Here is a 26,736-nt window from a genome sequence, read left to right as displayed (position 1 = left end):
GAAAAACAAAAATATTTCGCGAGGTTTAAATTTTCATGATTACGATGGGCACGCGAAAATTTAAGCCTTGCGTAAGTAAGTGCTTTACGGTATTCACCAAACATAAAAACTATTGTAAATGTAATAGAATAGGATGATATTGAACTGCCCTAGTTTTTGAAGGAAAAAAAAAACAAAGACTAAATAAGTCTTGGTAATATTCCATGTTCAGATAGAGATGAACTAGTTTATCAATCTTAGTTAACCTTTTTTTTCGTTCAATCCTCAAACGGTGTGTGTTTGGATGCTTTTTATTTATTTATTTTTTGAAAAGTAGCTATGTAGCGAGTACTTTTCGAAAGTAGTTTGTTGTTGCTACATTTCAAAAAAAGTAGTAGTTGTTGTTACCTACATTTGTAACTAAGTAGTTATAGTTCGGTACAAAAAAATGCAGTTTTTCCAACCACTGTATAGCGCAAACTGCATCATGTGACAATTTATTGCTTTTCTATGAATTTTTCAAATATTTCAAGAACTCTTCGGAAACTCTGTCAACGAAAATCAAGATGACCCAAAATACCAAATCATAATCTAAAAAAAAGATATATATATATATATATATATATATATATATATATATATATATATATATATATATATATATATATATATATATATATATATATATATATATATATATGTGTGTGTGTGTGTGTGTGTGTGTGTGTATCAAATTTGACCGTACTCATTGGAGGCTATTGTTTCTAGAAACGGGTCATGTCCTCCAAAGCCTGCCCCTCCTCCTGGGCGGTTTCGTGCGTGTTTGTGTGTAAGGTCTTGTTTGTGTGTAGACGTGTGTGTATGTAGGAGTGAGTGTATGCAAGACATGGACGCCACCGCGTAGGAGGAGGGGATTTGGGTGGACAGTGCTGCTAGTGGAGGCTGAGACTAGAGGAGCAGCTCCGTCCTCCGGTGGACGGCGGTGCTGCAGAGGCCCCTGGTCCATTCTTCTAAAAAAGGAACCGGACATCAAGGACGCTCAAATGAAAGCAATAAACAATCGTGATTGCTCAAAAAAAAAAAAAAAAAAGAAAAAAAAAAAAGAATAAATAAGAAGTGAATTTTAAAGTTTAGAGTCATTTAATAAAACCAGCAAATAAATAAAAAGATATCCCCATCTGACAACTAAAAATAATGAACATCTATTGATTGCCCAAAAAGAAAAGAAAAAGGACTCAAATATGTTATTGAGCTATTTTTTGCTGTTCTATAAAAATTGTAACTGCATTGGTTATTTCAAATTATTAAAATCGTAGAATAATGTTTTCTTTTGCTGCTTACGATTAAGTGATTAAGTTTTGTGGATAATGATTAAAGAAATGACATTTTGACAAAAAATTAAATTGAACATTTGCATCTTAAATATTAACGATTTTTTATATTTTTTTGCTTTTGAAAATAACTAATTCTGAATCATCAAAACACAAAACACAACGTAATAGAAACAGAAAGGGCAGAGATGTATTATAATTATCCAAATACAGTCTCCCGGTATTAAGAGAAGAATGGAGTTTCAGTCTTTGCTTGAGATTTTTCAGCATAAAGATTAAAGGGTTCGTGTTAATTTTTCCGTTTCCGAAAGTCACATTCAGTTTTCCGCTTCAAGGGAAAAAGCATTGTGTAATGCAATTCAAATATTAAAAAAAAAAAAAAATATTTTGCCCACAAAAGAAGAATTTGGAAGTTAATTAACATATTAATAAACTTCATTAAGCTCCCGTTTGTAATGAAATGAGAGATAATTGTATTTTCTGCAATATCTCATTCTAGGCGCTCGTAAAGTTGAGAGAATAACAAAAATAATTTGCTTTTGTTACATTTGTATCTTATTATTCTCCGCTAATTAAAGAAATTCGTTTCTTTTTAGTAACACGAAATGTTAACGCAGCTATGTTGGAGTCAATGTTTTAGCTTAAAAATAAAGTATTGTGTGTGAGTTATACTTTTTTGAGGCAAAGCGGCACATTAATTTTAGTTCTTTCAAAGAATAAGAGGAAGATTTATTTCCAAAACACTTATTTATTCTTACGTTCCTCTTTTTTTTTTCCAAAATTTATTAGTTCTCCTTTATTTTGGTACTTTTACTACAGATGTAATGCAAATAAATTAAAAAAGGAGTTTGAAGAAATAAATTACTTTATTTTATTTATTTATTAAAAAAAAATATGGTACAAATTTAGATTTTATTCTTTGCTTTAAGGAAAATAGAGAATGGTGAAGCTTATTGAAGTAAGATAAACTAAACATTAACTTAAAAAAAAAACATTTCTTTCCTTATATATTTTTAACTTATTAACTACAATTGAGAAAACTTGACGTAATTAATAAAAAAAATGGGGAAAATTAAAACACAATTCTTAGTCCTGAAAAAAAATCTTTTTTTTGTAAAAACAAGTTAAAAAACGTCACGAGCTGTATGAGCAACTTTTGTCACTCTATCTTTTTAAATTTGAACTGATAAATTGTTTGTGCAGATGAACTGCTTATTGGCTAAATACACAAAACTTTTTTCAGTTTTAAAATAGCAATATCAAACGTGTTTTACATTCTAATAAGTTCTAATAATATTTTTTGACAGGGTGCTGCATAACAACGGTTTATCATTTTTGGCAAAGTTGCAACATAGATCTGTAGCAGATTATAACAGTTCAAATATCTTGGGTTTCTCCACTAAACTGATCTAAATTATCCAAATACTAACCACAGTGATTGCTAAGTAGTACGACAAAAGATGAGTAATGTATAAAAATTCATAAGAATTCTGTCTTCAATTTTTTTACTCATTTTGTCAGCAAAACTTACTTTTAGCTATGGCTCTATTCTTATCTTTTCCTTTTGATAAAAGTTCGAAATTACTATTTGGTAATTAAAAAAAGTTGTTTTTTTTTGTTACCTATCTCTCACTACTGAGTTAAAATAAATCTTCATAGAACATTCGAAAAGGTGAGTAGGTACTAGCTGCAGTGAACTTTGCCAAATTATCCCAGGAGCTAGTTTCGTTAAACAAATACCTAAACTCTTTCCATGAGCACGAAGAAATTTACAAATTTACGTAATCTTTACTAATAATAAAGCTGAAAGTCTCTCTGTCCGGAGGATATCTAGATGACTGTAGGATGTCTGGATCTCTGTGACGCGCATAGCGCCTAGACCGTTCGGCCGATTTTCATGAAATTTGGCACAAAGTTAGTTTGTAGCATGGGGGTGTGCACCTCGAAGAGATTTCTCAAACATTCGATGTGGTTCTTCTTCTATTCCAATTTTAAGAACAAAAATATCATAAGATGGACGAGTAAATTACGAAATTATCATAACGTGGAACCGTAACATGGGGACAAGCCAATTGGCGAGATACGAAATTATCATAACGTGGAACCGTAACATGAGTACAAGCCAATTGGCAAGAAAATTCACCGCACATTATTTGTAAATATACAGGCGAACCAAAAGACCTTTTAATTTTTCTATTACGGGCAAAGCCGTGCGGGTACCACTAGTAACCAATATTACAATGCACTGTACGAGTCTGGGAAACTTTTTCCCAACCATGGTGGGTGAAAGGATGATTAATGAAAGATTTAATGAACTCAACACATGTTCGTTCCCAATTTATTCCCCATTCATCTTTCTCTTCCCAGTTTCGAAGACCAAAAGAATTTTTCCAATGCACGAGCATGCCGATGATTTCTTGCTAATGTCTTTTCCGATTCTGATTTTGATAAATGGCTCCCGTTCTTGATAACTCTAAAATTCTAACCATTGATTTCAGGTGCTCTTCGTCCCGGAGAAGAAAAATCATGGGAACGAAGCGAGTGAATCTCAGGAGTCCACGGACACCCTCCTTCCTCCTCAGGTTTGCAATCAATATCCACATCATCTGCGTCTCTTCTTGCTTTTGTGTGATTGTCGCGACACTCGCTAGTGCTTCTCTTCGGAGGTGAAATAATTACTTGAGGGTGAAAGATTTGACGAGAAAACCGCTTTGTCACATTTAAAGATAGAGGAATATGATGGGACAAAGATTTATCATCTCTGCTGGTGCGGTTTCATTTAATTACAGTTCAAACTTTCCTGGTTAAGCTGCGAAGTGATGTTGTCCTCGACCAACTCTGACATTTGTCATAGTTGAGGCATGGCATACATAACTTTGTCACTTGTAAGGAAAAGAACCAAGTTTTGGGGCTGGTGAAAGGTTTAATTGAAGTATCATGTCATGGGCTCAAACGCTTTCCTGATGATGCGAGTAATTTCGACCTCATTCCACCACAACATTGTGGGGGTTGCTTATAGTGGAATTATGATGTCATGAGCTCAAACTTTTCTTGATGATGCGAGAATTGTCGACCTTATTCCAGCCTAACATTGTGGGGGTTGCTTATAGTGGGATTATCATGTCATGGGCTCAAACGTTTTCCTGATGATGCAAGTAATTTCGACCTCATTCCTCCCTAACATTGGGGGGGTTGCTTATAGGGGAAATGTGAAATAAATAACTTCGTCACATGTAAAGAAACAAAAACAAATTTTAGGGGAGGTGAAAGGTTTTCTTGAATTATCATGCCACGGAGTCAGACTTTTTCCTGATGATGCAAAGAAATGGTAACCTCATTCCACCTTAACGTTGTGGGGTTGGTTATATTCAAAATGTGGAATACATAACTTTGCCACATTTAAGGTAAAGAGTCACATCACAAAAGAATATGACGGAACAAGGAGTTTCCATCGGTACTAGTACGGTTTAACTTAATTACAGTTCATACTTTTCTGGTTAAGCTACGAAGTGATGTTGTCCTCCACCAACTTTGACATTCGTTATAGTTGAAACATGACATACATAACTTTGTCACGTGTGAGGAAAAGAACCAAGTTTTGGGAGTGCTGAAAGGTTTAATTGAATTATCATGTCATGGGCTCAAACTTTTTCCTGGTGATGCGAGTAATGTCGACCTTATTCCACCCTAACATTGTGGGGGTTGCTTATAGTGGAAATGTGGAGTAAATGACTTTGTCACATGTAAAGAAACAAAAACAAGTTTTAGGGGAGGTGAAAGGTTTCCTTGAATTATCATGCCACGGAGTCAGACTTTTTCCTGATGATGCAGAGATATGTTAACCTCATTCCACCCTAACGTTGTGGGGTTGGTTGTATTATTCAAAATGTGGAATACATAACTTTGCCACATTTAAGGTAAAGAGTCACATCACAGAAGAATATGACGGAACAAGGAGTTTCCATCGGTACTGGTACAGTTTAACTTAATTATAGTTCATACTTTCCTGGTTAAGCTGCGAAGTGATGTTGTCCTTAACCCACTCGGACACCAGTTATAGTGAAGTCGTGGAGTACATAATTTTGTCACATGTAAGGAAAAGAACCACTATGTACCACATTTGTGGAAAATTGTCATGATATAGCAAAGTTTTAGGGGTGACGAAAGTTTTAATTCAGTTATCATAATATGGGTTCAAATTTCTTCCTGATGATGCGAAGTAATGTCGACCTCATTCTACCCTAACATTGTGGGGGTTAGTTACAGGGCTGCAGAGAGCCAAGAAGGGCCCTTTGTCAGTTATCCCCCTCCCAAAAAAGAAAAGAAAAAAAAAGAAAAGGAAGAAAAGAAGAAAAACAGGGGGGAAGAAGGGAAAAGGGGAAAAAGAAAAGAAAAGGGGGAAAGAAAAAGGGGGGGAATCAAAACTGCTTACTAAAAAACAATTTACTCTATTTTAAGTGCCACAGCAGTAAATACCAAAAGAGTAAATTTTACTTAATCTTTACGTTTTCTCTTATTCGGAGTTTCCCCCTTTTTTCTTTTTTCCTTTCTTTTTTTCTTCCCTTCTTTTCTTTCTTTTTTTTTCGCCAGTGTCGTCGGGCCCCCCAAGGCCCGAGCCCCTAGTTTCCGACTAGGCTGATATGTCCTCTCATCGGGCCTCGTTAGTTATAGTGGTTTTGTGGAGTACATAACTTTGTCCCATTCAAGGGAATGAGTCACTTTGCCACATTTAAAGAAAAAAGAACATAATAAAACAAGGTTAGCATTGGTGGTGAAAGGTTCAGTGAAATTGTAGTGGAATGGGTTCAAAATTTCCTGGCTGATAATGCAAAGTTATATTAATCCCATTTCACTCTAAAATTAGATATAGTGACATTATATAGTAGTTACCATAATAAATGCATATAGGTATTCTATTGCTGAGCATCAGCGAGAGGATATCTGCTTCCAGCTCGGTTAACGACTATTTTAGTCTGATGAGTCCACAATAACAACGAAACAGCTGTCTCCGGATGTCGTAACCGGGCTATTGGTGTATGCTTGAAGCATTCTATATTCTTCTGTAATTCAGTTTCAAAAAATTATTAGATTTACGGATTAGCCAAAGTTGCGTACAATATGAGGTAGTATTGAGACATTATGACGTCAACTTAAATAAAAATCAATGAGATTTTGAGGATTAAAGAAAAACATCTTACGGTGGACTAACAGTTTTACGGAATCAGAAGCAAAAGAATGTTAGAAACTTGTAGTCGAAAAAGGAAGTTTTTTTGCTAATGAAGTATTTGTGAGAGATTTCAAATGAAATATCATGTGAAATTTGCACTTTTTCACGAGATCTCCAAATAATAAATTAAAAATAGCTAAATTTCAATCACAGTGAAATTAGTAAGCTTTATACAACAATATTTTCGGTTTTTCTCTCTTATTTTATTCTGCTTCTGAGAAAACTTATTAGAAATTTATTAGAAATTATCTTTCTAATATAGTATGGAAAAAGTCATATACGGTGGAAGGATTTTTGGTATCCACACCCCAATATCTTCAGTCAGCAGTCCTAGACTTAGAATTTCACTAAGAAGTTTTAACCACTTTTTACGTATCTGTGCATGCATTATGCTGTTAATCACGCTACCTATCATTGGCATTTCAATAGCAACCCGCTGTAAATTAAGTGAATGCTTATTGAATAACGCTTAGCTGGTTTTTGTTAACTATATTAATTTCAATTGATTCTTTGAGTATGAACCGTGAAATTGATCTGACATCGCAAATCAAAATCGTGCAGGATGTTACATAGAAGGCACGGGGAAAAAACAAAACAGAAACAAAAACCACACGAATGATTTCACAAGCGCATGTTTGTTGCTGTTAGATGTGAAAGAATCAATTAAAATTAATATAGTTATAATACAGAGGGGGTAGAATAGTTCAGATCTTAAACAAAATCACTGAAAAAAGATTCCTAAAATGTTCGAAATCGTTTTTGAAATTTGGAAATAATTCCGAAATACTCAGAAACGTTTCTGAAAATTTCATGAACAACAGTCGTACAATATATTCAGAAACGTTTTTGAAAGTTTCAGAAAGAGGATTCCAAAGTACTGAGCAACGTTTCTGAAAATTTCATGAACCGCAGTTGCCCCATGCATTCAGAAACGTTTCCGAATTTTTTTTAGTGTCCTTATTCGATCTTATTTTTATTATTTTTGCTTCTTGAGTGCAGACGATATTTTCACACATATGTTCCCTTAAAGTAATTTTCAAATACTTTAACTGGTTCCTGAAACTCAAGTCAAAAAGAAATAAATAAGTGAATAAAACTAAAATTAAATAAAAAATAAACAGTCTACATCCCTGAGTAGCATATTTTGTTGTAACATATTTGTCAAATCTTTGACGATGTACCATTTTCGAAATGAGTTTGAAACGTCAGGCAATAATTTTCTTATAAAACCTTTAACGTTGAAGAATCACTTTTTTTTACTGTTTTGCTGTATAAAATAGAAAAGTTTATTGTATTTTAGGAGGAGAGCATGGAAAGGCGACCAAGTGTGACAGATGCTCTGAGAATCCCTTATAGAAGATTAAGCGAGCGAGCGCACAGATTTTTAAAAGTTAAGGCCAGACATTTTACCGATGGGCGGGTGAGTGGTGAAATACATTCAAAACATTTCTTTATCAATTTCATTTTGATGCAATTTATTCATTAAGTTGTAAATGCAGATTCAAATCTATAAAACAAATAGCACACTCAATTATTTTATTTCATTCAATACTAAAAGGGACTTTTTTTTTAAATCTGAAGACAGGTCATATTTATGGAAATGTTGCATTTTTTCCGTGATAGCTAGATGCGTAAAACTAAAATCATAAAATATGAAAAAAAAAAAATAAAATAAACTTGTACTTATGGGAGTGCAAAGTTATTGCAGTTCATCTCTACTTTATACAGATTCTTCTGAATCTTCGACTTAATTGAATGTTTGCTTAAACTATATACGTACCTTTTATGGATCACACGAAAAATGTTTTAAAATTGAAACTTTCAAATTACCAGCAGACGTGCTTGTAAAATCTTTAAATGATGTAAGTTTGTCAGACACTTGAAAAGACAGGATTCAGAATCTGAAAATCATTTTAGTGTCTTTTGTTACCCTATATAATGACTCTCTTCTAAGAAAAACATTCCTAATGGCAGTTCTTTTTATTAGGCAAAAATTAATTATTTGCACATCGATAGATTGTCGCTAAAAGAGACTTTCATGCATTCATTTTACCCATGAACGTTGGATCAAACTTTTTACGTACCTCATGTTTATCGTATGATTTTTGAAACAAAAATAGTTAAAATGCTGATTTTACCAGAAGACTACGTCTAAAAAATCCTTGAGCCTTCGTTAGAATCATAAGAAATTAAGACCCAATGAAAGTTATTTTCTACATCTATCATAGTTCTACTTTAGAAAAACATGAAATTATCTCGAAAAAAAAAATATTTTTACTGTAAAGCATCAATGCTTATTTAAATTGTAAGAACATAGATGTTAAATTTACCACGAAGAATAATGGTTTGAAGAATATAATTGTGAAAAGCCATGGGACTGGGAATTGGGTGTGCTGCCAGAAAAAGGGCAGTACATTCATTGCAAATGAAGCTGTTGAAAAATACTGCTGTGGTTGGCAGAGCTTTTAATTCGAGCTGTTCTTCAGAAAGAGGTTGATTAGCTCTTAGGAACATAATTGAACGGTACGGACTTGCTTTTTCAGAAGAACTAGGGGGCTCTGCCCCCTGCTCGTTACCGCTCACCAACCCCCGAAGATTGCTTCGCTATCTTATTTGATTCGCAAAGATTTAAATCGTCAGTTAAAAAGAAACAGATTAAAAACGCATTATGCGCTTCTTTGGATCAAAAAGCACCTCTTCCCTGAGTTTCAAAATAACTTGTACCAACTTGCAGAGCCGTAAGGGCTGAGCATTGCAAAACTGCAGTTTTGTAAATTCATGATCTCAATAGTAATATATTATGCTCTTTAGCTCGGGGCTTGAATTGAGTTGAGCCTAAGATCTTCCGTTAAAATCGAAATACTTAACGTTTGTGAATAAGGGAAAGAAGAAACATGGGATTCAAAAAAGACGTAACTATGGCAAAGCCAAATAAATCATGAATAATTTTAATGGAGATGAGGATTATTTGAACTTTATTTTTAACGGCTTGTAACTTTTTTTCCTTTGGGGATTGAAGCTCAGTTTTTCGACCGTAAGTCGAGTTAGATCTGGAGTAAAAAAAGCCTCTCTTTTCTGTGGTGTCATAAAGACACCACAGAAAAGACACCTGTAGGACAATTCCTTCGCTTTCTACTGATAGATTTAATGAAGAAAGTAGTGCCTAAATTTTAGTTAAGCCTAAAAAAGTTCGAGCTAAAAATGCAAATGACACACGCCGTATTTAAGTTACAGCATTGAAACAAATTGCATAGAACGCGGAAAATTCTACCTTTTCTAAGGATATATAATATTAATATGTGCAGGTAATTTTTCACCCCTTTAATAGGCAATAAAAGGCAATTTACGCAAAATTTGAACTAAAAAATTTAATTACAAAAAAACTAATTTTAAAAAGTAAAACCCCAGTGAAACCTCGTAATAAAAATCACATATGGTTAAGTTTGGGGATCTGAATGTCTAACGCATTAAGGGTAAATCATCTTCAACTGCACGGCCAATCCTGCGTTGCGGAACGTCAGTGGCGCAGCAAAATGAGAGGGGGGAAGACCCCCCCCCTGAGTTCTCGTTTTTGACATTGTTGACAATCCTAATACAGTAGTTGATACACATGTAATGCCTGTTGTGACCAAAAGGCCCCCCAGAAGGAATTTCTGGCTGCGCTAGTGCGGAACACGCACGTTTAAGTAATTAAGTAAGTTTAAAAAAAATCAGTGTTTATTTTTATGTATCATTTATAGCGCGGAGTGTAATAGCTTATGAAATAAAATTTTTTTAAATCGGGATATTTTTTTATGCTAACCCTGTATATTCCGTATTTTTTTGAGAGTTTGTGCTTAATTTATGTTGGTTTTTCACTTTAATCCTATACCCCATCTCTGGTGATAAATATTTTCTTCTAGTTTTTCGTATGCAAAAATATCATGCTTATTTCTTTCTAACTTTTGAAATATTGATTTTGTCAGCATCTGACGAGTCACTAAGCGTTTGTATCTTGACCACATTTGAAAAATGTTGAAAATGAGCTGTGACACATTAATCGCGGAAAAGCACCACTCTTATCCGGGCATTTGTAAGCTTTCCTGGTTTAAAAAAAAGTAAAAATTTCTTTCCGCTGAAATTTATCCTTTCCCCTTAATACTTGATCTTTGCAAAATCATAACTTCCAAAAAAAATTATGTTATACGATACATTAAGAAGTTGGGTTTTTAAATTTTTTTAAATAGCTTATCTTTCATCATCCTTGAATTTTATTTATCGAGTTAATTTTTAACTGAAAATGTAAACTTTCACAGGGTGTCGTGGCTGGCGTGCTGATAATCACCCCGAACGCTGTGATGTTCGATCCGAATGTCTCTGACCCTTTGGTCATCGAGCACGGTGTGGAAAGCTACGGAGTGATAGCACCCTTGGACATGCTGATGCGGTCAGCCATCTACTTCGATATCGCTCACATGAAAGTGCAACATGCGGAACAAGGACCCAGGTAACATTGCAATTTGAATCATTAAAGTCTCACAGTACCTTTCAAAGATTTTTTTTTAAATTTAAGTAAATTTTATACTCCTTTGAAACCGTAACATGCATACTTATTTCGTAATCAATAATTTATTTTCAAAATTTTAAAATATTGTCTACTTTTTTTAAAAATTCAAAAAATTGAGGAAAATTTAAAATTTTTAAAAACCTTAAGGCTTTTTTATTTTTGCACTAATTCAAAAAAAGTTTTTTGCTAAACGATCAATATAATCATCTCTGAAAATCTGTGCATTCATTTGCTTATGAGTTTATTAGAAAAGTTTCTGTGATTAATTATATAAAAAATCATAGTTTTTTATAAAAAAAATTTGGTTTTTAAAGGTTTAACATGCTCTAAACATTTGAGTAATTTATAAAATGCTTATCCAATGCACAGTTTTGTCAAATATGTTATCCCAATTGCAAAAAGTATTACTTTAAAGCTCTATCTTTAATAGAAAAAAATCCTTAGGGATCCTAATGACATGAAAACACAAAAAAAACCATCATCGAGAAAAAGCAATTTAAAGTTTTTTTTTGCATAAGAACACATAGCGAGTATTGCATAAAACCACTCATAACTTTTTTAAATATTTGAACTACAGCAATGAAACTTTTCCCCAGTGTTCAGAATAGTTTTTAGTTTTGAAATAAGCAGTAAATTTTTTTTGTTCGCTTCCTCATTTTTGAGGTACTGTACCCCCTTAACCGAAAAAAAGTGAATACTCGTACTCATGGACACGCGTTGAAGATGTACTTTTCTTTAATTCATAACTTTCATTGTTAATGTGTTATTTGGATGAATTTTTAACCATCATGAGAGTTGTTTCCTCGTGCGACGAAGCAGTGCTCGACACCACGGGTTTCTGAAGTGGGTGTTGTGGAAACCTGGGTGCCGCACAGTGGTTCAAGGGCGGAAAAAATAGCCATTTTTAAGTTTTAAGATAAAAAATATTTCATGCCATAATTACTTAGCCCTTGAGTTGTAGTAACTTACTCCATAAGAGTTTTTTGGGAAAAAAAAATCGTTTTTACAAAAATAAGCCGAGATTGTTGAACAATTATGTTTTTACTTTTTTCAGACGTACGCCTTATACTTCAGTTTTAATTCATTCGTTCAATAAGGAGGACTAAAATTTAATAAAATCATTTCTGATTGGTTTTTCACACTTATAGGATGCATATTACATTGTAGTTAAAAATTAAAAAATCATCAAAATTGAAAACTACCTGAAATAAAAAAACATTATTTTCTTAAAAATATAATGAAAAGTATTGTGGGATATACTTTTATCGGCGGCTTCCGGTGGGCTAAAATTTACATATATCAGTAGTTTAATCCTTCCTGTAAATAAACAACAAAATTTTAGCTGCGACCACCTGCGACTGCAGTCGTGGCAGATGTTTTTGTTTGATCTTCGCTATTTACGAATACCAATATTGTAAGTTAGAAAATAACTCGTAACGGTATGACGGGGGTAAATTGCTTTTTTATCAAAAAAATTGGTCATCAATTTTGACATGCTCCAGACTAACGTATGTCACAGTTCCACAACTTTGCAGGAGAGCCGAAAAACGTTTGTTTACTGTTTCCGAAGGTTGGGGCTTTTGAAACATTCATCAATAAATATAGAGGATTTTTTTAAAAAACAGATTTACGTTGTTATGGCTTAATGCGGAGCATTATTCTACATGCAATGCAGTAACCTGAAAATAACAATTTTCGTCCCCGTTTGGCTTTAAAGAAGATATATGAGAAAGAAATTTTTAAAACTCATACGGAATTATAAATAAAAAGTTAAATTACCGTTCTGTTCGTAAAACAATGAAATTAGAAAATCATTAAACGTTTGAAATTTCTGATTTCCTTTTCGAAATCATTCTAGTATAAAGCTGTTCTCAGTTTGTCAACATTGCCAGAAAATATTGTTCGAGGGTATCAATTGCAAAAAATAAACCTTTCGCGCGGCATGCGACTGATTTAATTTATATTTTTCACTAAAAAACGGAAATGATTTGAACTACAGAGAAACCCGGATTTCACGTTTCTCATAGGCCTGAATCAATTATAAAATACATAAACTATAAGAAAACGTCAATTCAAATCCAAAAACATAAAATATGGGAACACGTAAAATACGGGAAATGTATAAAAAGCAAAAATCAGATAAGGAAACAAAAATAATGATAAAGGTTGCTACGATGACGCTTATAAAATGGAAAAATGCGATATTTTACGAAAAGAACATTATTGTACACACCAGTTTAGATCATTCTAACAAGTTAACGAATTCGGGCGTTTAGGTTGAAAATAGTCAGTAATAATGAGTCATTGAATCTAAAGCAAATTCTGCATCTTCCAGGATTGGAACACTTTGCAAAGTTTTTTCCTGGTCTTTATGATAATGAAAATAGTTTTTCACTATTATTAAGCTCTTAAATGCAGTATTGAAAGAAGAGACGAGTTGTGTTTTCTCTTCTTGTTCACCTTTATTGGCGGCCGAAAAGTCCATAAGGTCAGCTACGGATGGAGCAGAAGCGTTTCTGTTTTCATGGATTAACTTTCAGCAGAGTGGATTATGTTTAAAAATTCACGGAGGGAAACACTGTTCTAAATTTTAAAGCATTTTTTCTCCTTTTTTCTAACTGCCAAGGGAAAACGTAAAATGCGGGAAATTCATAAATAACAAACTTTCCATCCGGGTTAAATTAATGTTATTAGTGTACGTAAAAACTGGGACCTGATGATAAAGAACGTAAAATGTGGGGAAAACGTAGATTCGAGGGACGTAAAATCGGGGTTTCGCAATGAATACGATCAGCAAGCATGAAGATAAATATTACCATGCAACAATTTTAACAATTTTCCAAAGCATTTTTTGTGAATATTCAAAGTTATTGAATTTTTTCCGCTTTTATGTCGTTTTGAACCACTGTGTGCCGCCAGGAGAGGAAAGGGGTGTCGCAGGATGGGGTGAAGGGTGCCGCAAAATGTCCATGGCATCGATGCTTACAGCGTATCCCCGTTTAAATCCTCTAATTTCGCAAACGAAAGTCCTCTATGCATACTACCAATTACAAAAATGGTCCAAATAAGGCGCAGAGTTAAGATATTGAAAGTTTGAAGCGAACAAAAAATCGGAAACAAATACGAAACCTAATTTTTTATACGGATTCTAGGTCCCCTATCTTATATTTAGGGAAATATTCTCCATTGAAAAATTATTCCAACACAAAAAAATTGAAACATTTGCTACCAAAACTCAAAGCTATATTAGAGTTGAAAATTTTAAGAGGCCGTGCAGAAAATGAAATTGAAACTTCAACACCCTTTCAGAAGAACTATAGGTTGTCAAAGTAAAAAAGAATCAAAATATTTACATTTTTCATTGCCATTGAAAATTAAATGCAAATGTTATGCTATGATACGTAAAAACACACTACAAAAGGTCGTACAATTTCAGAAATCATTCTGTATACACACTGATAATCTTAAACTTTTCTTAGCCGCTATATTTCCCTCAAAAAGTCTTATTACTCAGTAATTCACATTTACTGTCATTTGGTGTTAAAATATCAATCACTTTTAGCTGTAATTTGACTAAATGTTATTGACTGCTAGCGTAAAGTGGTGTAAGTCACAAAACGCTGCGTTTCAAATCTCGAAGAAGGATTGTCCTACTAATTTCAAACTTTTTCTGTTGGAAAATTTTCAATGGAAATTATTTCCCTTAATATTAGCTGAGGGACATAGAGTCTGCATAAAAAGTTACATATCGTATTTTTTCACTAAATTTCTTTTTCGCTTCTAACTTTCAATATCTTAACTCTGCTCCGTATTTTCATCATTTTCGCAATTAGAAGCATGTATCTATAGGATTAACAATTGCAAAAATAGAGTTTTTGTAGGTTAAATCGGGACATTTTGTATAATACAATAAAGATGGACTAGGTTGCTACGAAAAAACTCTAATTCTTCGTGCTACGAGTTGGAAACGTTTGGGAGCCCATGCACTATGAAATCCAGTCTAATTACACCATACGAGTCACAGACTCAAAAATGGGAGTGAGTTAGGATGATTACTTTCAATCAATCTACACAGAAACAAAGTAAAATAGATAAAAGTAAAGCGTATGGCAGTAAAAGTAGGTATCTCAAAAAAAAAAGGAAAAAGAAAAAAACTCAAATTTATCTTTACAACAACAACAACAACAAAAAAAAATTACAATAACTTTTCCTGTTTTGTTTAAACCATTTTGGGGACCATTTTGAAACTCTACTGTTAGTCTATCTAGGTATTGCGATGAGAAAAAGGCGTTACAATTGGAGATACCAACTTTTGCAGCTACACGCTTTCATTATGCAATAAAAACGCCTGCATCTAAAGACTACCGCTAAGACAATAATGTTTTAGATATAAGTTGCATACTAGGTAAGCAAATACTGTATGTTGAAACCTAATGTACCATTGCATTCAGACACTCACTATTGCTTGAGCACGGATATCCATTTTGCTCATTAATACATCTAAATAATCTCGCTAATATTCGACGTCATATTATTTTTCTAGTCAAATGTTCCGTTATTTTCATTCTTGGAAGTAAATTTTTATGCTTTAAAATTTTACAATTATGTTTGTGACAACAACCCATACAATTCTCTTGCTATAAATCCAGACCGGTAGAATAGAAACTCGATCAGTGGATCGTTTGGTTGAGAACCGAACGCTCAAACAACAAAGCTTTCTGCTGTTGATTTAATTATGGAAACGGAAGTTTCCAATTTAACCAAAGTAACCCCTCCCAATTTTAAAGGTTTTTTTTTTTAAATACCAGGCAAAATGTGAGCTGCTTGTTTATTTAAATAAGTTATGGCCTCCCCCCTACTTAAAAAAAAAACTTTAGAAGTAACATATATGAGGCAGTGAGAAGCAAAGGGATGTAAGTGCCAAAATTAAAAATTTGGAGGCAACCAGCGCACAAATGGTAGGTAAACCTCTTCTCTGTTTTGGAGCAAGAGATACAGCGTGATTAAAAAAACTTTTCAAAGAAATCCTACCTAAGACATTATCTTTAAACGTGTTTTACTCAAAATTTGAAAATGTTCACTTACCCAAGTAACACTGAAACGTTACGTCATCGTTACATCACGTTGCAATTAGTTGAAACATCGTTACCGTTTCCCACGCAACGTGACATCACGTTGCTTTATCGATTCGTTACAAAAAGCGTAATTTTGAAAAAATTTGTAACGTTGACAAACAGTTGCAAAAGAAAGGTTACTTATTATTACTCTTCGTTGCACCTTGCCTCGTCTTCGGCAACCTCCGAATCCTAGTGGCCATTTTCAGTAAACAACTTCTGGCTTGCTATGCCGCCATTGTTTTGCGCTTCGCAATCGCGATCTCTCATCACTTTTAGCGGTAAGTACTTTGCATTATTGTTAGTGTATTATTGTTGATATACTTGTTTAATTTTTAAAAAGCGTTACTACATGTTTTTATGAAGTTAATGAACCGCCGTTGGTCGGAGACATCCCTTTGCTTTTCACTGCCTCAAGTGTGATTGTTAAATGCTATGCTCTTTTACTAATTTAATTTCAGGCCTCAAGCTGACGTTTACTACGGCAAAATGACCGAAGAAGCTTCTCAGTGGGAGGATCAGGGGTCCTCCTCTTTGCAAGAGCAGGCTCCAGCCATCGAAGTCGCCCCAGCAGCGGAGGACGTGGTGCCAAAAACTGCCGAATCCGCATCTGAAAATGCGAAAGTTCCTGAAGCCGAGACCGAAGCTAAATGTGATCCCATTCTTCAAAGTCATCCGCCTTCAGAAGGCAATCCCATCTCACAAATTCATCCTGTTTTAGAAACTCAAAGCTCAGAAAGTAAGTCCCGTTCCGTTTGTTCAGTGCTTCGTTGAAGATTGCAAGCCAAAAATTTACCATGCACATTTTGAAATAAATATTGCTTCGTTATAAAAAACAAACGAATGAGAAAACTGTTCAAATGCTTGTTGGCCATGATCCTTCCAAAATGATGACTTCGTTCATACACTGCAAGAGTCTGAGACCACTAGCCACTAGCTAGCCAGAGCTTACCATCATGGGGGGAAGGGGGGATTAGCCTCAACAAACCTTACCCGTAAGTGAATTGCCATATCAAAACTAGCAATGTGTGTAAAAAACAAGGTCCTGGGCCCTACCCTCCCTCGCTGCACCCCAGCTTGAGACAGATTAGTTGAAACATCCTAGTCAGAAACCTCCTTGACTGACTATGGCCTACAAGCCTGTTAAGTAGATATACCGTAAACGCAGGCTATTTTGGCTCACATTTTGGAACTTTTCTTATTTTTTTCTAAATAATTTTGTAATTATTCATATTTCCAAGCTGTCGAAATTTTTTTTACACATCTAAAGATCTCTTAATTTAATTTTTGAATAGTGATGAAGTATTTTTACTCTTTATTATTGTTTTTCATTTGGACCAATGTTACCCTTGCGTTTGGGTTACTTTCGCCCAAAGTGGTTTTCCCTCTTTAAAATCATTGTCGAACTAACTAGAGCCAAAAAAAGACGTGTGTTCATTGGGATAAATATTTATTTAAAAGAAAAATACATTTTACAAGAATTTTAAGTCACACATATTAAGGAAAATTATTATTATTTTTTATGTGTGTGCATATCTAGTTATTGTCTCAGAAATTACCGACGGAGATCGGTCATCTTTTCATCAGTTTTGGAGGGTTAGGTAATTTCATTTGGATAGCACCATTTGCAAAACAAAGGATCCTAAATTTTCGGTCACTTCCAAAACTGAGCTCATTCCATTCTACAGTAGCAAAATTTCGTAAACTTTCCAACAAATTTAACATTATTTGTAAGAAGTGAAGTAGATGCAAATGGGTAAAACTTTTTCTAAACTTTCTGCAATTTTTAACTCCTCTTCATCTTACAATAATGAAAGCCATGTAACTGAGCCCTGATGAATTGAGTCTACAATTTTTTTCTGAACGAATACATACCCGAATATATGCACATACATACGGTGCACATACATTAGAATTTTTCTGAAATTGAAGTTTCAAAAACCTAACTTTAAGTCATTTTTGGGGACATTGGATGAGATGGGGATTTTAAAGTTCGATGTCCTAAATACACATTTTAGACTATCGTTAATCACGTTACAGGAAGGGTCAGGGCTTGACCGCCTTCAGAAACTTCTTGGTATTGAAGTTTTAAAAATTCAATATTAGACTAAAAGATGAAAGGATGAAGATGTGAAAGGATGGGGTGGGTGTTATCCCATGGAAAAGGAACATAAAGATCTGGGAAATTTCAATAATTTAAAGTTTTGGAAACGCAAGTTTAGGACCAATTTGGTTTCTGAAAAGGAGTTTTATAACTCCCTTTTGGATCTGTGCTTGAGCGAATCCATTAATGTTGACAAACTCAGATGTTGACATCCAGGGTTCGAACAAGACTCAAGCTCTCCCCTTCCCTAGTTCTGGTACTGCTATACTACCAAATTTGGATGATTCTCTTTTTCACTGATGGAGGACGATAAGATAAAGAGGCCCTTTACATTCTTTAACCATACTGTGATTCATGAGAAATAAAATGTTGTGTATCAAAAATCAATACTTTTGATGTAAATGTGAAAGACTTTGACAAGACAACATTTTACTGATTAAAAGCCTTTCCTTAACATTAATGACTAAATGTGAAACTCATTGTTTAAAGGAATTTGTTGATATAAAACAGTAATACAAACAATTATTATTTGAGTTGTAAATAAGTATACTCGTATTTATAAAGTTAACATAAAATTCATTCTGTCTTAGTGAAAATTATGTAATCAATGACCAATCAAAGCAATTGTTGAAACAGATCATGCTATCCTGAAAATGAGACAGAAATTCTCCCAACATTTGATACCTCTCCTTTTACTTTTGTTGTTACTTTCCTTTAAAAAAAAAAAAAAAAAAAAAAAAAAAAAAACTTTTTTTTTTTTTTAAAAGGTGGTTCTATGGAACTTTCTCAAAATCATGTGGTTGTTTCATCATATAACGAAAGGTTATGAAATTTATTGCTTCCACCGCAATAGTTAACCTGAACAGCAAAAAGAAAAGAAAAAAAGGTCCCTTGACTTAAACACTACCACCTCCCTCAGTCTTCAACTTCAAACGCAGAAAGAGAAAAAAACAAGCAATAGTGCTGAGATGTCCACAAGAAAAACATACGTTTTGTATTAGAGTAATTTTATTATCATAGTCGTACCAAAACTTTACAATTCGAAGACCCCCTTTTTTGAGCAATCACGATTGCTTATTGTTCTCACTTGACTGTTTTGAATTCCTATCATTTTATTTTCCCACCAGCACCCTCTACCAGCACCACCGTCGCGTCGCGTCGACCGGCCTCACGTTGCTGCTCCTCTTGCGAAAATCGTCTCCAGGTTGCGTCCATATCCTACACACACACGCCTACACACACATACACACACTCATGTCTGCGCACAGACACACACACACATACACACAATCATGCCTGCACACAGACACAAACACATATGCCTACATACACACACACGAACGCCTACACACATAGCACTGCATACACACACACGAACGCCTACACACATAGCACTGCATACACAACACGCACACACATGCATACATACACACACACACACGCACCCACACACATGCGCCTACACAAACACACACGCGCATTCATACACACACACGCTCGTGATTGCGAAAAACATAATTTGAATTCAAGATGCCAAAAATTGAAATTAATCTATATATATATATATAAATGAATGTTTGTCTGTATGTCATCCATGAACTCAAAAACTACCCGGCAGATTTGGCTGAAACTTTCACCGTTTGTTATTTTTGGTACTGGGAATGTTTATAGACCAGTTCAAAAAAATCCGATCGATAGTTCCTTTTTTATTCCAATTTACGTCGCAATCCATTGGATAAATACGAATAAAATTATCGGCTGCAGAAATTAATTCGCGTGAAAGATCTCATTGAATAAGAAGTTAGCTGTTGCCTTTTTCTTGAGTTTGAACAAATAAATTCTTTCTTTATTGTTTTATGGCTTTTCATGCAACGGGGGGATTTAAAACTTTTTCTATTTGATATTTTTAGCGATTGATTGATCTTGCAAACTGCGTGAGTACAAAATTTGAGTATAGTCACGGCTTCACTTGATACCTGGACCGATTATTATGAAAATTGCTATATATATGTATTTTTCCACGGAGAAGGTGCATAATATGCTCATTGAAGCTACTCGCCACCAGGTGGCACTTCAGAGTAGCAACTTCTGCCCCGTTCAACCGATTGTCATGAAAATCAGTATAATGATGTATTTTTTTGTTGGCGTAGCAACGCGCGTCGGGTACAGCTAGTATATATATATATATTTCTTTTCTCTCTTTTGGCGTCCTGTAATAGATCCTTATTTTGGGAAAACGCGTTAAATTTTTTTGTATCAAAAGTGTGAAATTGTCGCGCCCAAAAAAGTGCCGCCCAGGGCGGACCGCCCCCTCCGCCCCTCACTAGCTATGCCACTGGTTTGACATAATTTACAATCGTAGCTAATTGAGAGAAACTGATCAGATGCAAGTAAGTCGATGTTGGTATAAATGAAAGTAGGTTCATTTAGTTTTGAACGGAAATTCTTGTTATTTGATCTATTATTGGTAGAGAATTTGGGTGACCGTACTTTGTTGAAACGCCACGCCACACTTGTTTGAAACCATTTCTCATTCAAAAAATGGGATGAAATTTTATTTTAACTTTTTAATGCCTTGATATCAATTATATTTGATTTTGATACAAAACATCTGTTTTTATGGTAGATAAACGGGAAATCTGCTAAGATTTGATTTACTTTTCACCAGGGGCGTAGATAAGGGGGGGGTTTGGGGACAACCCCCCCCCCCGAAACGTTAGTCTTAAAAAAAAGAGAGAGAAAAAGAAGAGGGAAGGGAAAGAAAGAAAAAGAAAAAAAAATCAAAACGACTTTTTTCTGAGTAACAAAGGTCAAAAATTCCTTTTGCTCCCCCCCCCCCCAATGTTATTGAAAATCTGCTCCATGTGTGACTCTCAAGCATGAAGACGTCTCCCTCTGCTGCGACAATTTTTGATAATTGAGTGAAATTTGACACTTTGCTTTAGAAATGAGATTGATTTGTTAAATCCACGTATATGCAGCCTTTCTTTGTCACAGATTCTGCAAATTGTTAAATATATTTAATTGAATAAGACGCGCAGTGGGAATATTGCATACAGTCGAATCTGTATATTTCGAATTTCACATTTAAGAAAAAAAAATCGAGATAAAGAGTTTTGAAATACGGGGGCTTAAGAAACTTTTTATAGAAATTTGAAATATGAAAAATGATGGTGAAAATTTGAAATCGATACTAAAGACAATATGGGCTCTTGATTAAAATTCCTCTTTATTAGTTTTGTTTGGTATTTATTCTATTATTACATTATTGAGTGCTTTATTGCGAGTTTTAGGAATCATTTTGACAGTAAAAGAAACTTTACGCATATCTTTTTCAAGAAAAAGTCTTTTATTGCTTTTTGGTCCCTGGTTATTTTTTCATTTTAAAAGATGTGTGTTAGCCTCTAAATTAAGCAGTCACACTGAGATGAACGGAACACGCTCATCAGATATTTGATTTCCCCCTGATTTGGATAGACTGGTTTTGACAAGACGTTGCTAGAAAATTTCACTTTAAATTAAATGGAGGGAAAAGAAAAAAAAGTTGAATTTTCCACAACGTTAAAAAAAAAAAAAATTCTTAGCTTTTGTTTTTATTGACACAAGTATCGGAATTGGGGCACCCCATTCCAAAGTATGCAAGATTCACCTCCCTCTTATTTTTTTTAATACTAAAAAAATTTACATATATATACATACATATATATACATACATATATATATATATATATATATATATATATATATATATATATATATATATATATATATATATACATACATATATATATATATATACATATATACATATATATATATATATATATATATATATATATATATATATATATATATATATATATATATATATAGAGAGAGAGAGAGAGAGAGAGAGAGAGAGAGAGAGAGAGAGAGAGAGAGAGAGAAAAGAAGACCCCCCCCCCCCGAAAGTCGGGTCTAGCTACGCCTCTGCACTCAGATTATCTGGATTTTCTTTATTCCCATTCGGATAAGCGTTGCTTTACTGTAGTTTTCCTTTTACATGAAAACCTTATATAGGCTTCTTTAATTGACCATTAATTTTATTAATTATATAATATTTTTTTATTAATTGGCCATTGGCTTATTTAATTGACATTGGTGGAACGTTCGCTCGATACATGAGCACTAATAGTGCTTATGTATCGAATGAACGACTAACGTTTGAATTAAAAATTAGTATTCTGTTAGCTCATTTGCTCGTTGTTCCCGTGTCAGTTTTTTTGGTCAGCGTTTTCAAATTCTTTCTTCTATTTTCTTTTGGCATTTCGACCAATTTCTAGAAAACGTTTGTTTGTGCATGTGTGTCTGTGCTTAGTAAACATTACAGTTCGGTGCACCTTTCTTAGGAGCTCCAACTTAAAAAATAACTATAGGAATTGAACTCAATTCGGTGAACAGATGACACCCGATAAGTAAAGCTTGACCAAGGAGAGATGGCGGGTGCTCTTCAAGCGGAAACACCATTTGAATCATTTGCAATGGGTTGTTTGTTATTATTTTGTAATAGATAAGATCAGCGAGAACTATTCTTACTACTCGGTGCTTTCTGTCTGATTCTACCCGTTACGAATGATACAAATGATGTTTATGCTTCAAGGTCATCGCCATATCTCCGTAGTCAAGCTTTAATAAGATTTTTTCTTATATCAGTCTCCCTATAAAGAAGCGGCGCTATGAAACGTTTTCGCGTAATTCATGATGGTTGTATCTCAAGAAGAAAAAGATTTCAATTACATATTAGTTCCTTGGTAGATTTATTGGCAACTAGCGCTAGCTAGATTTTGATGCCGATCGCTTCTAGCGGGTCTCAAAAAACATCGCAAGAATTCCAAGAAATATTGGTATATTTAATTCGGATCTAGAAAGTTCTGGTTCTGATCAAGTACAAACATCAATCAATGCAATGAGGCAACTGAACGCTTTTTGGGGAGCGTATTACAGATACATCTTAAAATGTTATAAGAAAAGTAGCATCCTGATGAATACCGATGGAGACTAGTGTTGTGTACTTTTGGCATCAATAACATTAAGGAGGATGACGCAATCGAACATTTCTCTCGTTTATGCGTGATCGCTACATCTCAAGAAGTGAATGGAAAGACTAAAGGAATATTTTGCTTAACGGATATCTATCTGTCCTATTCAAATTTGATGCGTATCGTTCCCATGAGTTTGACAAATCCATCGTTTTCCACTTTCGGCGGAATTTTTATATCTGAAAAAATAATACAAACACTCGTAAGGAAGAGACATACATCCAGTTGCCAGATAGGCATTGCTTTTTTTTTTTGGGCCGATCCGTCAAAAGAGTCGGCGCCTTTTATGTAATCTAAAAGAAATACAGAATACGTATTTGTACGAAAGATAGGAAATAAAATTTCGTGATAACCACACTTTCACTAAATTTTTATTGTAACTACATTTCTGCTGTTTATTCCATTTGTTTCATATTATTTCCTATACTGCGGCGGAAAGGTAAGGCGCAGTCTCTGCAAATTTTGCATTTTTGTCATTTATTGTACTTTTGCTTTATTGTACAATCTTGCCTATTTGTTTTCCACTCAAAATAAAGCATCAAAACAACCGTCAAATTCCAACGCTTCCGTATTGTTTTTTGGATTCCAAAACGTGTTTCTTCAAATGTCTCTGAAACCGATTTTCGCAGAAACTGCGCTTTATCTTCCCGCGGCAGTATAAATGTAACTAAACTTTTTAAAATTAGCATTTTCGGTTTAATCTCGAATTCCATCGACGAACATATTATACTTCCGCTTTTTGTCGATTGATTGAAGTCGATTTTCCTACGTCAGAAATAATCCTGCTGATAACAGTCTTGCTCGTGCGGAAAGAATCTTGGCTGCGCCCAAACAAAACTCCGTGCGAAGAATGAACGGCGGACGCAGGGGGGGGGGGATAAAAAAAAGGACACCTGTATATTTATGACAGGTGATCTATTTCCAGGCTTGTAACCTTTCAAGCAAAGGTTCATGGAAGACCATCGCCTAATAGTAGAAATTGCGATCGATATGGTTTTTTTTTCTTTATGCTTTTGCTCTGCTGTACCTTCGGTGGAAATTTAAGGGGAACATGCTGGTGTCTCGCTCTCGACGACCCGAGTGAATAGGGAAGTTGCAACCTATTAAATGTTCATATTTTGGCTATTGGATATTGTTAATCGACCCTCAAAACTAAAAAATTCACCATCGCCGAATTTTAAAACACCGTGGTTGATTTTTAATGAATTTTTAAAAATCCACGCGCAAAAGTGCGCTCTTCTGAACCGTCACGAGCCTACGTCACAGGGCGCGAATGGGCAGCCTTCCGTCGAAGATCCCTTGTTTTCGCTAGGGACATTTTGAGCGCGCTGATATTTTTATTTTTTAGAAATTCAATATTCCTTTTGAACACACTATGGAGACCGGATTCGTTAAAGCACAATCTAAATAATCTTCCTCGTGTAACATCAATGATGATATTCGAATATTTCCGAGAGGATGAGAGGTTTAATGTTCCAGAGACGCGAGGAGTTAAATGGGACGAGATAAGCCTTTTACGTTTCGTCTTCGAAGTCGAATGCGTGACCTTCGGCTTCTCCCCTATCGGAAGATCGCATGACGTCACTTCCTATGCCATTTGACGTCACAAGCGCTTGAACTTTAAAAATTAATTTAAAAAAACTACTTATCGTATCGCAAAAATTTTTTCACCTATGATGTTCATACATGTTACTCTATCATATAGAAATAAAATTGAAAAATCGAAAACTTCCCTATTTTCGAATCGATGATCTGGGCGCTGAATCTCTTTGTCTCAGTCCGTTTCACCTCACTCCTCTCTAGCTGAAATCTGCTTCGCAGATCTTCCAAGCGAACGGTAAAGCTTGACCACGGAGGGATGGCGCTTGGACTCGAAGCGGAAACGGGACACTTCATTTTGCAAGAGGTAGGATCAGAGAGAACACCAGACTTGACTGCATGCGTGTTCTTGCTAATTCTGCCTATAACAAAATGAAGCGGTCCGTTTTCGCTTCCAGTTCACGCGCCATCTTTCCTCGTTCAGCCTTTAATAACCGTTTTCATTACCAATTGAGCAATGGCGTTGATTCACGAGGAATGAACTAAATCAGATTGCGTGGAGTCACAACAATTTGCCTATTTTAACTTTTTTCACAGACCATGAAAGTGAGCAGAGGTAATCGGTTTCGCTACCAAGAAAACCAGTGGTTCTCCTTTCCCAACCGTTTGGGTCCATCGTAGAGGTTGACTGACACCCTTCTCTGATTCCCTCGCTCCGATCCCTTCCCTCATCGATATTATTGAAAGTATAGATGCCTAGTAGAAGAAATAAATGATAGTAAAAGCTATAAGTAAAAAGCTGTATACCGCCTATTTCTTTTTCTCTCAATTTTTAATTAAATTTTATTGGCTGCTTTAGAATTACCCTAAATATAAAGATATTAAGATCACTTGCAATATTTTAGTGTTTTAATCAAGAAACCGAATACTCATTTTATTGCATACTTTTTAGCGCAAACCAAGCTCATAGAAATAGTCTTTAGAATTAAAAAACATTTTTTAAAAATATTTTATGGAAAATTAGAGATATAATTTGCTCCTCATGCTTTTGTGTCATGATAAACAGTCATTTGTTTTACTTTTATGGCAAAAAAAAAATACATTTCTTCATTTTTCATTACAGCATCAGATAAGGGTCAGGACGTGGTTGCGACATCTGTAGACTCAGTGGACAGCTTCGACGCAGAAGTGAGCGACGCTTTTTCTGCGTCTGAAGCTCAGGTTAGTACCCAGAAATAAATTTTTCTCCTATTTTGAAAATTTTACATTGAAATGTACAAACGCTAACGGCATTCCACAAGATTATAGGTTTTGACCCCGGAAGCAGAAACAACGCAACGTCCCGATCCGTCGCTCGACGGAAATTCTTGAAGAGACCTGAAGACTATTTCTGAGTAGGAAAGTTAATTATCGCTCTCTGTTCGAATCTGTAGCACTTAAAGCAGGGGTAGGAGTTGTCCTTAAAATTATAAAATTCCAAATTTTGTCCTAAAACTCATAAAAGTGCGAGTTTTGTCCCAAAACTCCTAAAATGTTCATTATTTTATTTTATACTTGCGCAGAGAAAAGAAAATTTAACCTAAAAATGAAACTTTTCATGATGATATGCCTACATTGCAGAACAAAATTAACTTCTTCTTCTTACTTATCTCTCTGTTCTGAATCAGATCAGATCCATGAGGTTGTTCGCCTTAATCAACTTCAAGACAGAATCAGGTCTCTTCAGTAGATCCTCGCGTACCAAACCAACACAAAAAATCAGATGTTGTGCAGTGGCCTCTTCAGTATGACATTTAGTGCAAATTGGGAAAGTCCTAT

At 34.6% G+C, this 26,736-nt stretch overlaps 1 protein-coding gene across 1 annotated transcript in view; it reads left to right on the top strand.

Moving 5' to 3' along the window:
• The window catches only part of LOC129234304 (oxidation resistance protein 1-like), a 258,164-nt gene that overhangs the window by 108,562 nt on the left and 122,866 nt on the right, over window positions 1–26,736 (top strand). Inside the window, exons 6-10 of the mRNA XM_054868299.1 lie at window positions 3,809–3,892; window positions 7,844–7,957; window positions 10,833–11,023; window positions 16,659–16,936; window positions 26,042–26,133. Of these exons, the coding sequence (XP_054724274.1) occupies window positions 3,809–3,892; window positions 7,844–7,957; window positions 10,833–11,023; window positions 16,659–16,936; window positions 26,042–26,133 (759 nt within the window). The remainder of the gene's footprint in view (window positions 1–3,808; window positions 3,893–7,843; window positions 7,958–10,832; window positions 11,024–16,658; window positions 16,937–26,041; window positions 26,134–26,736) is intronic.

The sequence above is a fragment of the Uloborus diversus genome, chromosome 1 (assembly GCF_026930045.1).
Source record: "Uloborus diversus isolate 005 chromosome 1, Udiv.v.3.1, whole genome shotgun sequence".
NCBI classification, from domain to species: Eukaryota; Metazoa; Arthropoda; class Arachnida; order Araneae; family Uloboridae; genus Uloborus; species Uloborus diversus.
Note: the sequence above shows the minus strand (reverse complement) of the source record. Positions and strands in the feature narration are given on the sequence as shown.